Raw genomic sequence first — 17,240 nt, 5'->3', positions numbered from 1 at the left:
AAAGTTTCAATTTTATATGTTTGATCAGATAAGAACTTATTTAAAGCAGAAGGGAAAGTTTCTCTTTAGAGAAGAATTCCACATAATAAATTAACAGGAAATAACAGAATATAACCACTATGCAACTTGTAATGAATTTAGGTGATGGGTACATAGAATTTCATTATTATCTTCTTACTTTTGTATCTGCTTAAAATTTCCATGATAAAAAGTTGAAAACAAAACAAAAAAAAGCATAGGAAAGACTGTACCTGTGGTATGTACTTATGGTCACAAGTCCCAAGTTGAATCCTGCTATACTCTTCCTATTAGTTATAAGTCTGTGGGAAAACAATTTATCTTTGAGGCTTATCTATAATACAGGTATAACTCTGGGATTGTTGTGAAGACTAAATGAGCTATATGTAAATGGCCCCAGAACTTTGACTTTATGTAGTACATCCATTAAGTCAGCCACACAGTACCTTGTGCATCTTTGGCATGCTGAATAGATTCTACAGTTTGTTTCATCACCCCATCATCTGCAGCTACAACCAAGATGACAATGTCAGTGACCTGAGCCCCTCTGGCTCTCATTGCTGAGAAAGCAGCATGTCCTGGAGTATCAAGAAAAGTTATCTTTTCCCCAGAAGGCAGAGAAACTGTGGAAACAGAAATTCAAGAACATCAAGGACTCAAACATGTACTTCCTTAATACCAAAGAATATATGTGACATTATCTGAAACCATCAATAATTCTTTAAAATAATTTTATTCCTTCCATTAATCTTAATCAGAACACAGATCATAATAATTTCACAATGCAAAGTGATAAAATGCCAGTGAAACTTTTATGGGTTTTTTTCCACGTAAAAATTTTAAACTAAAGTCTCCATATTTCTAGAACATAACTACTTTCATAAATGTATCAATGATAAATCTATTTTAGAGATAGAACAGACCAACTGTTGTACAGGGAGCCACCCTTACATTAGCAAATCAGAATTGCACAACCCCCTGAGCCACAGAAAGGCGATTTAGTAGGCAGTAGCTCAGGATTTGAGTCCAGTGACCTTGGGTTTAAATCCTGGCTATGCTACTTACAGGCTATATACTGTGGGAAAGTTACTTAACTCAAAGAAGTATCAGCTTCCTTATTTGTAAGTGCAACTGTTAATACCTACCTTATGATGTTGTTGTAAGATAAAAAAGACAAAACATATAAGGTGCTTAGCATAGTTCTGGACACATGCTAGGTGCTCATAATTGGGACTATTATTTAATTATTATCAGCAACATTATCACAACCTAGCAAAGGAGGTTATATAAACATAATTAATTAACAAAAAATTGTAGGCTCATTAAATCAAACTAAGAATGAGCTAGAATTAGAAGTTAACACAATTTTCAGCCAGGTGCAGTGGCTCACACCTGTAATCCTAGCACTTTGGGAGGTCAAGATGGGCAGATCACTTGAGGTTAAGGGTTCGACACCAGCCTGGCCAACATGGCAAAACCCTGTCTCTACTAAAAATACAAAAAAATTAGGCGAGGCACGATGGTTCACATCTGTAATCCCAACACTTTGGGAGGCCGAGACAGGCGATCACAAGGTCAGGAGTTTGAGACCAGCCTGGCCAACATGGGGAAACCCTGCCTCAACTAAAACTACAAAAATCAGCCAGGCACAGTGGTGCACACCTGTAGTCCCAGCTACTTGGGAGGCTGAGGCAGGAGCACTGCTTGAACCGGGAAGGCAGAAGTTGCAGTGAGCCAAGATTGCACCACTGCACTCCAGCCTGGGTGACAGAGTAATACTCTGTCTCAAAAAAAAAAAAAAAAAACAGTTAACACAATTTTCTTCTCATAGAAAGTTAAAAAATAGCTTTACTAATCACTTGCTCTACATTTCATCAAACCAACGACTGTAAGCTTTAGCCTTCTCTTTTACTTTGAATTTGTATACTTCACACTATGACATTTGGTTTAAGAAAATAGTAAGTGGGGTTCCCAAGCACATTGTAAGGTAATTTGTGTTCATACCAAGAAAGGCACCAATGTGCTGAGTGATGCCTCCAACTTCCATTGCTGCCACTTGAGTTTTTCGAAGTTTGTCAAGTAATGTCGTTTTCCCGTGATCAACATGGCCCATTATAGTAACAATCGGGGACCTTGGGGTTAATAAAGCTGGATCTGCCTGGGGCCTACAATTAACAGCAGAAGAGTTTCATTTCTTAAATATCAGAAATACTTTATAGCCTGTGAATTGGTTCACATTTATCCCTGTGAGCTACCATTAACAATAAAACCCAATATTCAGTGTGGATTAGGCCTATTTCCCCTTCTTATACATATAATGACTTATGACAGACTATTTCATAACTGCCTACCTACCTGTGGTTTACATTTTCATAAGAATGAGAATTAATCAAATCTGAAAATTCAGACCAATGTATACATTCAGCAAATTAAAAAAAACCTTACAGTTTTATAATAACTTGAATGTATTAATATACTTTCTAATGCTCTAAGTACTTTGAAGAAAAGTTTATACACACGTATCTTTATTACAAAAGAAATTTTAAAGCAAATCTTTCCATTAAAAAGTGTGAATATAACTATGTAGTCTCTCCCAAACCCCACCAGTCTATACAGTTAAGTTTTACCTTCTTACAGCATCTTTATTTTTTTTGACTTTGTCCTGTTTCAATTTACTCCACTTTAACTTCATCCCTGCCTTCATTATCACTTCCTTGATCCAGACTTCATCTAAATGTGAGTCTGCTTCCAGTGAATCTATGTCAATAGCAGTGTTCAATAAAGCTTCATATATATAATCTGGTTGGAATAAAATAAAACCTTTTAGGATCATTAATCAAATGCTCAAGAAAGTAATCTCTATTAATAAATGTTTATATGAATAATACACTCAATGAGAGGAATAACTATGCAAACTGGTTCTCTAATTAATAAATCACAAGGAAGCTAAAAAATGTTTTTAAATTATTCAAAATATGATACATTTCTATTTACTGACTTTTCTGCATATTCATAAATATTTGAATTTATGTATTCTAAGCCATCTGAATCATCAGTAAAATGTTAAGATAGATTTAGTATTTATAATAATTGACTGTAGTCTACTTCTCTAAAAATTAGTCACAAATGTCATGTATATATGAATATGTGTGTGTATACAATCAATTCCCATTATTTGCAATAATTATGTTCTATAAAGTCACCAAAACTATTGAATTAGCAAATATTGAACCACTGTTCTGAGGGGAACTACACAGTTGGGTTCCTGCAAGCCTTCAGTGACATTTCATTAACTGATCAATACATAATTTTGTTTTATGCATTTCTGTTTAAAGATACTATATATATATTTGATTCATTAACATTGAACTCATGGCCAATTGCACTATAACTCATGCTGGAACAAGCTTATTTGAGATGCATATTTTCTCTGTAAGGCATATCACAGCCTTCTTGAGCTTAGGAACACTAGATAGGACTTCAGTACCACATTTAGGAGCCATTTTAAACAGCAAAATTACCAACAAAAAGTATAAAAATGTGAAAAAAAATGTGGCACTAAATAGAATACAAAAAGGACACTTGTTTGCAGTACAACAGCTGAAACAGAGTGTCACCTCATTCAACCTCAGCTTCAGAACATGCAAAATGCACAACTCACATTTTTCACTGTTCTGCACATGTCCAATAATAACTGCAAGAGAACCTGAGTACTGATTTTTTTTTTTTCTTTCTGGGACAGAGTTTTGCTGTTGTCACCCAGGCTGAAGTGCAGTGGGGCAATCTCAGCTAGCTGCAGCCTCTGCTTCTCAGGTTCAAACAATTCTTCTGCCTCAGCCTCCTAAGTAGCTGAGACTACAAGTGCATGCCACCATCCCTGGCTAATTTTTGTATTTTTAGTAGACAGGGTTTCACCATGTTGGTTAGGCTGGTCTCAAATTCCTGACCTCAGATGATCTGCCTGTCTGGGCCTCCCAAAGTGCTGGGATCACAGGCGTGAGCCACTGCACCCAGCAAGTACTGATTTTTGAGCTGCAAATACATTTTGTTGAGTAGGTGAATTTTCAAATACAGAATCCACACCTAAAATAAATAATCCACGCATAATGAGAACTGACAGTACGTACAGACACACACACTATATATATATCTCTCTCTCTCTGAATACATGTATCCTCAATTCATTTACCTGTTTATGTATCTAGGGTGTCCAAAAAGTCTTTATTTTTTATTTAAAAAAATTTTTTGGCCAGGCATGGTGGCTCATGCCTGTAATCCCAGCACTTTGGGAGGCCGAGGCGGGCAGATCATGAGGTCAGGAGTTCAAGACCAGCCTGGCCAATATAGTGAAACCCCATTTCTACTAAAAATACAAAAATTAGCCAGGCATGGTGGCAGCGCCTGTAGTCCCAGCTACATGGGAAGTTGGGGCAGGAGAATCGCTTGAACCCAGGAGACAGATGTTGCAGTGAGCCAAGAATGTGCCACTGCACTCCAGCCTGGGTGACAGAGTGAGACTCCATCACAAAAAAAGAAACAAAAAAAAACAAAAAACTTTTTTTTGAGATAGGGTCTTGCACTGTCGTCCAGGCTAGAGTACAGTGGCACAATCCTAACTCACTGCTGTAGCCTCAAATTCCCAGGCTCAAGCAACCCTCCTGCCTCGGTCTCCATTGTAGCTGGAACCACAGGTGCCACCACCACATCCTACTAATTTTTTGTAGAGAAGGGGTCTTGCCATGTTGCCTAGGTTGGTTTTGAACTCCTGGTCAAGCAATTCTCCCACCTTGGCCACCCAAAGTTCTGGAATTACAGGTGTTACTGCACCTAACCCAAAAACTCTTGAAATATAGGAAAAATATTTACCTATTCTCTTTTTCATTTTATTTAATGTGCTTTGTTTTAATCTCAGTCATGTTTCCCTGTGGATGATAAACAAATGTATCTGTGATGATAATGAAACAAGTAGTTTTATGTTCCAGACTTGTAGTCACCCTATAAAAATATATTTAAAGCCGGGCGTGGTGGCTCAAGCCTGTAATCCCAGCACTTTGGGAGGCCGAGGTGGGCAGATCACCTGAGATCAGGAGTTCGAAACCAGCCTGCCCAACATGGTGAAACCCCATCTCCATTAAAAATACAAAAAATTAGCTGGGCATGGTGGCACACACCTGTAATCCCAGCTGCTCCAGAGGTTAAAGCAGGAGAATCTCTTGAACCCAGGAGGCGGAGGTTGTAGTGAGCCAAGACTGAGCCACTGCGCTCCAGTCTGGGCAAGAGTGAGACCCCGTCTCAAGAAAAAAAAAAGGAAGAAAGCCATCCTCAGATAAGCAGAACATTACACTAAAAGAACATCCTATTCACTGGTGTGCTGGCAAATGTTTAATAACTATGCTGTCAAAAATAAACCTCTAATTTACAGCATTCCCCAATTTCCATGATGCAAATATGCCCACCATGGTTGATTACAAGCTACCAACATAAAGTCACTGAATACAGAGTTGGGAAGAGATGCACAGTAGTAGACTACTATATAGTCTTTCTACCATACAGATATGATAGGCATAAATAACCTTGAGAACACAAATAATTGTAAAATGCAATAAAATAATTGGGAAGTGAAGAGTTGGTTTTGTTTGTTTGTTTGTTTGGGGTTTTTTGAGGCAGGGTCTCACTCTGTCGCCCTGGCTAGAATGCAGCGGCACAATCTCGGCTCACTGCAACCTCTGCCTCCCAGGCAATCCTCCCACCTCAGCCTCCTCAAAAGCAGGAACTAGAGGCTTGCGTCACCATACCCAGCTAATTTTTGTATTTCTTTTGTAAAGATGAGGCTTCACCATGTTGCCCAGGCTGATCTCAAACTCTTGGGCTCAAGCGATATGTTTGCCTCAGCCTCTGAAAGTGCTGGGATTATAGACATGAGCCACCACACCCAGCCAGTAAAAGAGTTTTTGAGTTTTTACTACCTTTATGACTTAATTTTTTAAAATGGTTGTGTTTAACAACCAATAATGCCAAGAAACCATTTCCTATTTATCTTTCTACCACATGCTTTCCCAAGGAAACACATTTTAAGAATGATACAACTCAAATTTACTATGTGAATATGCTCTCAGAGAACTGTAAAACTATTTCAAAACAAAAATTATTAGTTGGCTGGGCATGGTGGCTCACACCTGTAATCCCACCACTTTGGGAAGCTGAGGTGGGTGGGTCAGCTGAGGTCAGGAGTTTGAGACCAGCCTGACCAACATGGTGAAATCCCATCTCTACTTAAAACACAAAAATTAGCAAGGAGGCTGGGCAGTGGCTCACGCCTGTAATCCCAGCACTTTGGGAGGCTAAGGTGGGCGGATCACCTGAGGTCAGGAGTTAGAGACCAGCCAGGCCAACATGCTGAAACCTCGTCTCTACTAAAAATACAGAAATTAGCCAGGCGTGGTGGCGCATGCCTGTAGTCCCAGCTACTTAGGAAGCTGAGGCAGGAGAATCGCTTGAACCTGGGAGACAGAAGTTGCAGTGAGCTGAGATCGTTACCGCTGCACTCCAGACTGGGTGAGAGAGCAAGACTCCGTCTCAAAAAAAAAACTTAGCCAGGCATGTTAGGCATCTGTAATCCCAGCTACTCGCGAGGCTGAGACAGGAGAATTGCTTGAACCTGAGAGGTGGAGGTTGCAGTGAGCCAAGATCACGCCATTGCATTCCAGCCTGCACAAGAGTGAAACTCTGTTCAAAAAAATATATATATACAGGCCGGGCGCGGTGGCTCAAGCCTGTAATCCCAGCACTTTGGGAGGCTGAGGCGGGTGGATCACGAGGTCAGGAGATCGAGACCATCCTGGCTAACATGGTGAAACCCCGTCTCTACTAAAAATACAAAAAACTAGCAGGGCGTGGTGGCGGGCGCCTGTAGTCCCAGCTACTTGGGAGGCTGAGGCGGGAGAATGGCGTGAACCCGGGAGGCGGAGCTTGCAGTGAGCCGAGATCACGCCACTGCACTCCAGCCTGGGAGACACAGTGAGACTCCGTCTCAAAAAAAAAAAAATATATATATATATACACACACACATATATATGAGTACAATTCTATTTCTAATAATGCTAAAAATACCTAATACTCTAGTTTTCCAATACATTATATCGAACTTTTGGGAAGTAGCTTACATAAAGAGATAATCATTTCCCCTCTGTATTAAATGCATATGGTATTAACATACTATTTTATTTTTACCAAAGACTTAAATATTTACATGTAGAAAAGTATCCAACATATTGCAACATTAAATATTACATCAAGCTACTTAAATTACCCAGGAGAAGAGGGAAAAAAAGTACTCATATCGCTAATATATATAGTAGTTAAAAAGAATCACCTCATGAAAACTATCTTTAATTCAGAAGAGATTTGAATATGAAATAAGCTTCAAATAGACACCCTTTATTTTCATCATAAACAATCAGTTTGGGGTTTAGAGTACTGCTCCATGAGACTAAATTTGTATTTTAATCATTCTATTTATTAGTCATACTAAAGAATTATGGTTATGGGTTCCTCTATGTGTATAGGGGTAGGGGGTAATGTTTGAAAAAAAAAAAAAAAAGGAGTACTCATCTTTTAGAGATATATACTGAAGTACTAATGGATAAAATAAAATATCTGTTGTCACTGACTTATGCATAAATTTAAGCTTTTTCCATTCTTTCTGCTACCATATTTGTCTGATAATTGCTAATAATAAAAAGTTTTGCCAGGCACAGTGGCTCATCCCTGTAATCCTAGCATTTGGAAGGCTAAGGTGTGCAGATCACTTGAGGTCAGGAGTTTGAGACCAGCCTGGCCCACATAATGAAACTCTGTCTCTACTAAAAATACAAATATTAGCTGGGTGTGGTGGCATATGCCTGTAATCCCAGCTACTTGGGAGGCTCAGGCACAAGAATCACTTGAACCGGGGAGTCAGAAGTTGCAGTGAGCCAAGATCCTGCCACTGGACTCCAGCCTGAGTGACACAGCAAGACTGTGCCTCAAAAAAAAGTTCTAAAAATCAAGCCTATCATCCATACTATTTATAAAACCACACCAATACAATTTTCTGTAGAAAAAATTCTAAATGATATAGCCATATTCATTTATTTTCATAGTTTTCTAGCTGTAAAATGACTGAATAATCCATCTGCAAAATTATTAAAAATGCCAAACAGGCCAGGCACGGTGGCTCACGCCTGTAATCCCAGTACTTTGGGAAGCCGAGGCGGGCGGATCACCTGAGGTCGGGAGTTCAAGACCAGTCTGATCAACATACAGAAACTTCATCTCTACTACAAACACAAAATTAGTCAGGCGTGGTGGTGCACGCCTGTAATCTCAGCTACTCGGGAGGCTGAGACAGGAGAACTGCTTGAACCCAGGAGGCAGAGGTTGTGATGAGCCGAGATCGCGCCATTGCACTCTAGCCTGGCTAACAAGAGCGAAACTCTGTCTCAAAAAAAAAAAAAAAAAAAAAAAAAAAAAAGCCAAACAGTGTGCTAACAATTTTGTACTCTTTGTAAGGATGTACATGCACAAAAAGTAGTAACACGTTCAGGCAGGAAATACATTGAAGTTTAGCATTGCTGTGATTTACAAAATAATTCTTGAGAGATAATTTGGTTGATGAGTAACAGCATGTGCTCTGGAGCCATAATTCATAAGATCAAATATTCCCCGTATTTCCGAGGTTCAAATCCTGGTTCTCCCACAACTAGCTGGAAAGAGTGGGTAATTACTTATCCTCTCTAAACCTCACTTTCCCAGCCTGTAAATAAGGATACCTAACTTTAGGGCATTGTGAGAAGAAGTACAAGAGTTAAAAAAGTACTGGTACATATTAATGGCTTAACATATATGAGTTACTATTAATTCTTTTTTTCCCCAAGAGTCTGTTACACTTTGTTACAATAACAGGGTATATTTCTCATATACTGAATTTTAATGTCACTTTATAATGAAAACTCAAATTTTGTTTCAAAAATCCTAAACTGGTAATAAGCACATCACAATGAAGGAATATAAAAATGGCAATAATATGCTCCATTTATAAATAAAAATAATATTATGACAAATTGTAGTTATTATTATCAGTATATATATTTTTTAAAGACAGATTCTCACTCTGTCGCCCTGGCTGGAGTGCAGTGGTGCGATCTCGGCTCACTGCAAGCTCCGCCTCCTGGGTTCACGCCATTCTCCTGCCTCAGCCTCCCGAGTAGCTGGGACTACAGGCGCCTGCCACTATGCCTGGCTTATTTTTTTGGTATTTTTAGTAGAGACGGGGTTTCACTGTGTTAGCCAGGATGGTCTCGATCTCCTGACCTAGTGATCCGCCCGCCTCAGCCTCCCAAAGTGCTGGGATTATAGGCGTGAGCCACCGTGCCTGGCTACTATCAGTATTTCTCATATTGTCAAAATGAGTGAAAAGGCTGGGCGTGGGAGTTCACGCCTGTAATCCCATCACTTTGGGAGGCCGAGGCTGGCGGATAACTTGAGGTCAGGAATTTGAGACCAGCCTGGCCAACATGGTGAAATGCTGTACTACTAAAAATACAAAAATTAGCCAGGCGTGGTTGTGGGCACCTATAATCCCAGCTCCTCAGGAGGCTGAGGCAGTAGAATCACTTGAATCTGGGAGGCGGAGGTTGCAGCGAGCCAAGATTGTGCCACTGCACTCCATCCTGGGTGACAAGAGTGAAACTCTATCTCAAAAAATAATAATAATAATAATAATAATGAGTGAAAAAAAGGAAACCAGAAAATTATAGGGCCAGACATGGTGGCTCATACCTATAATCCCAGCACTTTGGGAAGCTGAGGCAGAAGGATTACTTGCACCCAGGAGTTCAAGACCAGCCTAGACAACATAGTAAGACTCTGTCTCTACAAAAAATAAAAAATTAGCTGAGCATAGTGGCACATGCCTGTAGTCCCAGCTACTCAGGAGGCTGAGGCTGAAGGACTGTTTGGGCCCAGGAGGCCAAGGCTGCAGCAGTGAGCCATGATTGTGCCACTATACTGGACAAAGCAAGACCCTTTCTCAAAAAAAAACTGAAAAAAAAAAAAAAAAGGAAGAAGATATAGAAAATTATAGAAAAACAAAGAGAAAGTATATAAGTATAGACCCTCAGTCTAAAAACATTCTTTGGATTTATTCTAATAGCCCACAAAACTTCCAAGAAACAAAAATTAATTCATACAAGAAAATCTTTTCCACTTTAATTAAAAGCAAAATCTTAGAGAACTACATTTGGCAGAGTCAAGAAACTAGGGATTATGACTTAAAATGAAGAATATTACGATGACTTAATATATATATATATATATATATATATATATTTTTTTTTTTTTTTTTTTTTTTTTTGAGACGGAGTCTCGCTCTGTCACCCAGGCTGGAGTGCGGTGGCCGGATCTCAGCTCACTGCAAGCTCCGCCTCCCGGGTTCACGCCATTCTCCTGCCTCAGCCTCCCGAGTAGCTGGGACTATAGGCACCCGCCACCTCGCCCGGCTAGTTTTTTGTATTTTTTTAGTAGAGACGGGGTTTCACCGTGTTAGCCAGGATGGTCTCGATCTCCTGACCTCGTGATCCGCCCGTCTCGGCCTCCCAAAGTGCTGGGATTACAGGCTTGAGCCACCGCGCCCGGCCGACTTAATATATTTTTTAAGTGCCAGTCTAGTTTTTAATCTTTAAATGCCTTAATCTCATTGCAAATAAAATGCCTGGTCTTCCAACATTCCCATATTTTGCTTTGTAAAAATATCTGACTCACCTGTGTTTTTTTCCATTGCCCTGGCCAGTTCCTCAACAGTCATTCCAATCCATACTTCTACCACCTTTTTAGATTTTGTTGAAGATAACTGAGATTTCTGTGGTCTTTCTTCCTATTAAAAAAATCAGAACATATAAACAAAAAGGAAGAAAAAACTTAAGTGACAATTTAGATTTATTCTGAAATATCTACCACAATCATAGCTACTATTTCTTTTTTTTGAGACAGAGTCTTGCTCTGTCATCCAGATCTCATCCGATCTCAGCTCACTACAACCTCCACCTCCTGGGTTCAAGCCATTCTCCTGCCTCAGCCTCCCCAGTAGCTGGGATTACCGGTGTGCACCACCATGCCCAACTAGTTTTTGTATTTTTTTTGTTTTTTGGTTTTTTTTTGAGATGGAGTCTCTCACTCTGTTGCCCAGGCTGGAATGCATGGTGTGGTCTCGGCTCACTGCAACCTACAACTCTCAGGTTCAAGCGATTCTCCTGCCTCAGCCTCCTGAGTAGCTGGGACTACAGGCATGCGCCACCATGCCTGGCTAATTTTTGTATTTTTAGTAGAGACAGGGTTTCACCATGTTGGCCAGGCTGGTCTCAAACTCTTGACCTTGTGATCTGCTTACCTTGGCCTCCCGAAGTGCTAGGATTACAGGCGTGAGCCACTGTGTCTGACCATAGCTACTATTTCTACCAACAAACACTCCCATAAGTAGTTAAAACTTAGGCTAAAATTAAATTCCTACATCCTTAATTCACTGTTGTACACTGATTCCCAAGGAACCAAATTCATCAGCACCACACAATTAACCAGAACTTCCCTTTCTCACAAAGCGCTATTGCTTGGAATATAGCATTAAGTAATAAATATTCTGTAAATGATAAAATACTCAAAATGGATTTCTACTCATGGTTCTAGGCACTTTCATTTTAGATCAAATAATAAAATAACTTACAGAAATCTGTAACTATGCCGGGCGCGGTGGCTCATGCCTGTAATCCCAGCTACTCAGGAGGCTGAGGCAGGAGAACCACTTAAACCCAGGAGGCGTAGGTTGCAGTGAGCCGAGATCGCACCTGTGCACTCCAGCCTGGGTGACAGGTTGAGACTCCGTCTCAAAAAAAAAAAAAAAAAAAAAAAAAACTGTAACTACCTTTTTTGTTACTAGAAACCTATACTGAGATAAAGCAGCCCCAGTGAGCATTTCTGTTGGCCAGGGCCAGGCATACAGCTGAGCTGTCCACACAGGGTACGCAGATGAAAACCCATGGCTCCACTGTCTTAATGCTCTTCTTTGACACAGACTGTGCAGTTGCCTATAAATAGTGTGAAATCGTAGCAAGTTCTCCAATTTCAATAGCTTCTGGTTCATGTTTCTCCTAGGAAAAAAAAAAAGGTTTTAAAATAATATTCAAATCAAGTTAGCAAATATTAATTGGATATTTACTATATGCATAGCACTGGGCTACACTTAACTCACTAGACTTACAACAACGAGTAAAACTGGGTTCCTGCCCTGAAAAAACTCAGTCTCATCAAGAGATGGGATTCCATACCAAGTACTCTCTAGATACTAGCTATTATTATTATTGTTAATGTTACTACTATGATAGAATTGAAATACAATAACAACTTGTAAAAGGCACTTTTTTCACTCTCGAAATATCAACTAACCAAATCACAACTAGAGTAATTTTTCTAAAGTACAAATTTGAAATGATCACCTTTCTGTTAAACACCCTGAAACTTCTTTTTTGAAACTGGGTCTCACTATATTGTCCAAGCTGGAGGCTGGAATGCACTGATGTGGTCACAGCTCATTGCAGCCTCGACCTCCTAGGCTTAGGTGATCCTCTCACCTCAGCCTCCCTAATAGCTGGGACTAGAGGTGCCCACCACTATGCCCAGATAATTTTTTGTTTGTTTTTTTGGTAGAGATGGTGTTTCACCATGTTGTCTAGGCTGGTCTCAAACTCCTGGGATCCAGTGATCCACCCTGGTCTCCCAAAGTGCTGGGATTACAGGCATGAGCCACCATGCCCAGCCTTACTTTATTTCTTACACTCTTAGAGTCTCTACACTCCTACCTCTCAAGCTTTTGTTATTATAACCCACCTATAATCTCTGATGGCTTGTCATCTCATCTCTGAAACTTTGCACACACTTCATCTAGTTGGAACTGTCTTTCAATTCTTAACACTTTTCCATCTTCCCATCTCACCCCCTAAAAAAAGATGCTTTATAGTAGGAAGAAGACACCCAATATTTATTGAATAATGCCTTTTGAGTTATTATTCTTAGAATGAAAGAAGAGTTTTTTGAGAGAAAACTGTAACAGAACTCATTAGTAATAGTTCTTTTCCCCCCAGTGGCCTCTACTGCCTCTGCTCTCAAGACTGCATTTCTATGGCTTTGCTTTTCAGTTTTTAGGGGCAGGAACGACAAAAACAATGTAAAAAGAACACGTTTTCCGGCCGGGTATGGTGGCTCATACCTGTAATTCCAGCACTTTGGGAGGCCAGCGTGGGCAGATCACCTGACATCAGGAGTTTGAGACTAGCCTGGCCAACGTGGTGAAACCTCGTCTCTAATAAAAATACATATAAAGCTATCTTGAACAAAATTATAAACTTTTACAAAGTTTTAAAATTTTTGGCCAGGCACAGTGGCTCATGCCTGTAATCTCAGCACTTTGGGAGACCAGGGTGGACCAGGGTGACCAAGGCAGGCAGGTCATTTGAGGTCAGGAGTTCGACACCAGGCTGACTGATGTGGTGAAACCCCATCTCTGTTAAAAATTCAAAAAAATTACCTGGACGTGGTGGCACATGCCTGTAGTCCCAGCTACTCGGGAGGCTGAGGCAGGAGAATCGCTTGAACCTGGGAGACAGAGGTTGCAGTGAGCCGAGATTGCACCACTGTACTCCAGCCTGGGAGACAGAGCGTGACTCTGCCTCAAAAAAAAAATTTTTTTTAAATGATTTCTCTTATAATATGGCATTTCTACAGTATGCTTATATTTTATATTTATATACAACATATATATTATATATTTATATTTTCTACTAGATATTCTTTAAAATTGTTCACAAATGATAATAGTTATTTGATGTGACCAAAGAAATCAAGGCTCTGGACGGGTGATCTTTGCTAGATAACTAGACATTAAATGTTACATTTCTGGCCGGGCGCGGTGGCTCAAGCCTGTAATCCCAGCACTTTGGGAGGCTGAGACGGGCGGATCACGAGGTCAGGAGATCAAGACCATCCTGGCTAACACGGTGAAACCCCATCTCTACTAAAAAATACAAAAAAAAACTAGCCGGGCGAGGTGGCGGGCGCCTGTAGTCCCAGCTACTCGGGAGGCTGAGGCAGGAGAATGGCGTAAACCCGGGAGGCGGAGCTTGCAGTGAGCTGAGATCCGGCCACTGCACTCCAGCCTGGGCGACAGAGCCAGACTCCCTCTCAAAAAAAAAAAAAAAAAAAAAAAAAAAAAGGTTACATTTCTTTCTTTCTTTTTTTTTTTTTTGAGATGGAGTCTCCCTCTGTTGCCCATGCTGGAGTTCAGTGGTGTGATCTCAGCCCACTGCAACCTCTGACTCCCGGGTTCAAGCGATTCTCCAGCCTTAGCCTCCCAAGTAGCTTGAACTACAGGTGTGCGCCACTGTGTCCAGCTAATTTTTGTATTTTTAGTGGATGCCAGGTTTTACCGTGTTAGCCAGGCTAGTCTCAAACTCCTGACCTCAGGTGATCCACCTGCCTCAGCCTCCCAAAATGCTGGGATTACAGGTGTGAGCCACCATGCCTAGCCTAAATGTTACATTTCAACCAATCTTCCCAAAGTGTATTTTATGGTTCTAACATAGTAAATTTATGGTTCTGACATGGTAAATAGAATATACTGAAATTTTTTTTTTGAGATGGAGTTTTGCTCGTCGCCCAGGCTGGAGTGCAATGGCGCAATCTCGGCTCACTGCAACCTCCACCTCCTGGGTTCAAGGGATGCTCCTGCCTCAGCCTCCCAAGTAGCTGGGATTACAGGCGCCTGCCAGCACAGCCGGCTAATTTTTTTGTATTTTTAGTAGAGACAGGGTTTCACCATGTTGGTCAGGCTGGTCTTGAACTCCTGACCTCAGGTGATCCACCCACCTTGGCCTCCCAAAGTGCTGAGATTAAAGGCGTGAGCCACCGCGCCTGGCCTATATTGAATACTTTTTAAAAGAAAGAAAATAAATGGTAACTGAAACAAGCACAGTATAGTGAAGAAATTATCTTATTGGGCAACAAAGGAAACTTAGCTGGACACTCACTCTGATAGTAAGTGTTATCTGGACTCAGCAAGTCACTTGTTTCCTATGGGCCTCATTTTCTGGATCTCTGTTAATAAATAAATAAATAAATAAGTGTTTGAATATCTGTCCTTCCTATTACAAGACTATGAGGACAAAATGGGATGATGTAAAGACTTTATCATCAGCTATTTTAAAACCATATCACACGTTTCAGTATTGGCTTATAAGCTTTGAGGATTCATTGCTTATAAGTTAAAAATATTCACAAGTCATTAACTTGTTTACCTTCGGACAATTAAGAGGTTATGTATGTGTGTGTAATCGAGCAAGCATTTTACCTTAAAAGGCTTACTCAAGTAAAGATCAAGGAAAAATCTGACTTAATGCCAACGAAATAAACACATTAAGATTTAGAAATTCAGGCCGGGCGTGGTGGCTCATGCCTGTAATCCTAGCACTTTGGGAGGCCGAGGCGGGCGGATCACCTGAGGTCATGAGTTCAAGAGCCTGGCCAACGTGGTGAAACCCCATCTCTACTAAAAGTACAAAAATTAGCCGGGCGTGGTGGTGGGCGCCTGTAATCTCAGCGACTTGGGAGACAGAGGCAGGAGAATCGCTTGAACCCAGGAGGCAGATTGCAGTGAGCCGAGATCGCGCCACTGCACTCCAGCCTGGGCGACAGAGTGAGACTCTGTCCAAAGGAAAAAAAAAAAAATTTGGAAATTCATTCAATAGTATTTACACACATTAAATACTTTTAAGAATGGCACATACTTACGGTTGTGCCCCTGGACCAAAAGTAGAGTGCTCGGGAAACACAGGATTCCTTGAGAAAATAATTTTTAAACGAGTATGAAACCAGATTCGAGAAGAGCACAGATTAAGGGAATGGGAGGAAGGACACTACAAGATATTAACCAAAGCACAGATACGTAATTGAGGCAGAAACTGGAAAGACATATTGGAGGCAATAACCCAAATGTCAAAACTGGAAGGAAATTTGTCACTTATTCCAAGCTCCTCATTTTACAGAAAAGGAAACGTAAATCCATAGTGGTCAAAAAGGCGTCTCCAGTGTCATACCGCTAGTTAATGGCAGTCAAGACTAGAACCCAGACGTTCTGACTCCCAGTAAGGTGGTGTTTGGTCACTAGGATATTCTTGTCAAGGAATCTGAAAAAAGTATGTTGCAAATACGTAGTTACGTTAGTGGAAATGTCTGAAAGTGAGCTGGAAGCTTTCGAACTTACCTGAAAGGTAAAAATAAATCACTGCAGAAAAATTACGAAACTGGGGTGGCTTCGCCTCAAATTGGAGCCCAGAAGGCCTTGGGCCCATGGGAGGCTGGGACTTGAGGACCTGCGCCCGCAGCGGCGCCCGAGGAGGGGAAGCCGGCCGGCCGCTTCCGAGAGAACAGAGCACATGCCTTCGTGAATGCTTAACGTGGGCTTACGCAGGGATTAAACGCATCTTGAAAAGCCTTCCGAACGCACAATGTTTATGAGTTCGCGTGATTTGTGCCACTGACACGTTAGGCGAAACAACACACACCACCCACACCGGACAACCCTGGTTAAGGGACCCTACCCACTTAACTCCTACCTACTGTCCCGGGCCCCTGGGTTCTGAGCACGGGTGGAGCTCACCTTCCGCACCCGGAAGAATGGTCGGTAAGTCAGTCCGTCCCCGCTACGGTCCCCGCCGGGCTTCCGGTCCCGCTGGAAAAGGTTCTTTCCGGAATTCAGAAGAGTCGCTGTAGCTGCCCGGGGTGGGACTGTCTGCGGTGTTCGCAGCGGGCGTCCAGCCTGGGAGGCGCTCGTTCAACCTGTGGCTCCTCCCAGGGTCAGCCGCGCGTGGTGAATCGTTTCTGCAGGTCCCTTCCATTTCTTGTTTTCCTTTCCTTTCTTTCTCTCTTTCCTTTTTCTCTTTCTGTCCCTCTCGTTTCTTTCCTTACTTCCTTCATTTCTTCCTTCCTTTCTTTCCTCTTCCTTCCTTTCCGTTTTTCGCTTTTTTTTTTTTTTTTAAGAAAACTGCCTTTATTCAATTAGAAGTTGGAAAAATTAACTGATACAGAAAAAAAGTGTAATCAGCTGGAGAAAAAAGTGCCACCCATGAGAACTGATGGCTCC

The 17,240-nt window shown here is 41.2% G+C and overlaps 1 protein-coding gene across 23 annotated transcripts in view; it reads right to left on the bottom strand.

The window, feature by feature from the left end:
• Nucleotides 1-16,855, bottom strand: part of MTIF2 (mitochondrial translational initiation factor 2) — a 32,543-nt gene extending 15,688 nt beyond the window's left edge. The window contains exons 1-9 of one of the 23 annotated variants that reach the window (XM_050754663.1): nucleotides 16,758-16,855; nucleotides 15,890-16,284; nucleotides 15,130-15,196; nucleotides 13,632-13,699; nucleotides 11,973-12,198; nucleotides 10,820-10,931; nucleotides 2,646-2,817; nucleotides 2,023-2,183; nucleotides 465-641 (exon numbers count right to left, since the gene is read on the bottom strand). In XM_050754663.1, the coding sequence (XP_050610620.1) occupies nucleotides 465-641; nucleotides 2,023-2,183; nucleotides 2,646-2,817; nucleotides 10,820-10,931; nucleotides 11,973-12,191 (841 nt within the window). In that variant the 5' untranslated portion in view covers nucleotides 12,192-12,198; nucleotides 13,632-13,699; nucleotides 15,130-15,196; nucleotides 15,890-16,284; nucleotides 16,758-16,855. The other 22 variants (XM_050754660.1, XM_050754665.1, XM_050754653.1 and 19 more) reach the window with 22 other exon arrangements.
• Between the last annotated feature and the right edge of the window lie 385 nt (nucleotides 16,856-17,240).

The sequence above is a fragment of the Macaca thibetana genome, chromosome 13, assembly GCF_024542745.1.
Source record: "Macaca thibetana thibetana isolate TM-01 chromosome 13, ASM2454274v1, whole genome shotgun sequence".
In the NCBI taxonomy this organism is placed as follows: Eukaryota; Metazoa; Chordata; class Mammalia; order Primates; family Cercopithecidae; genus Macaca; species Macaca thibetana.
The sequence above is the reverse complement of the archived record's forward strand: the minus strand, read 5'-3'. Positions and strand labels throughout refer to the sequence as shown.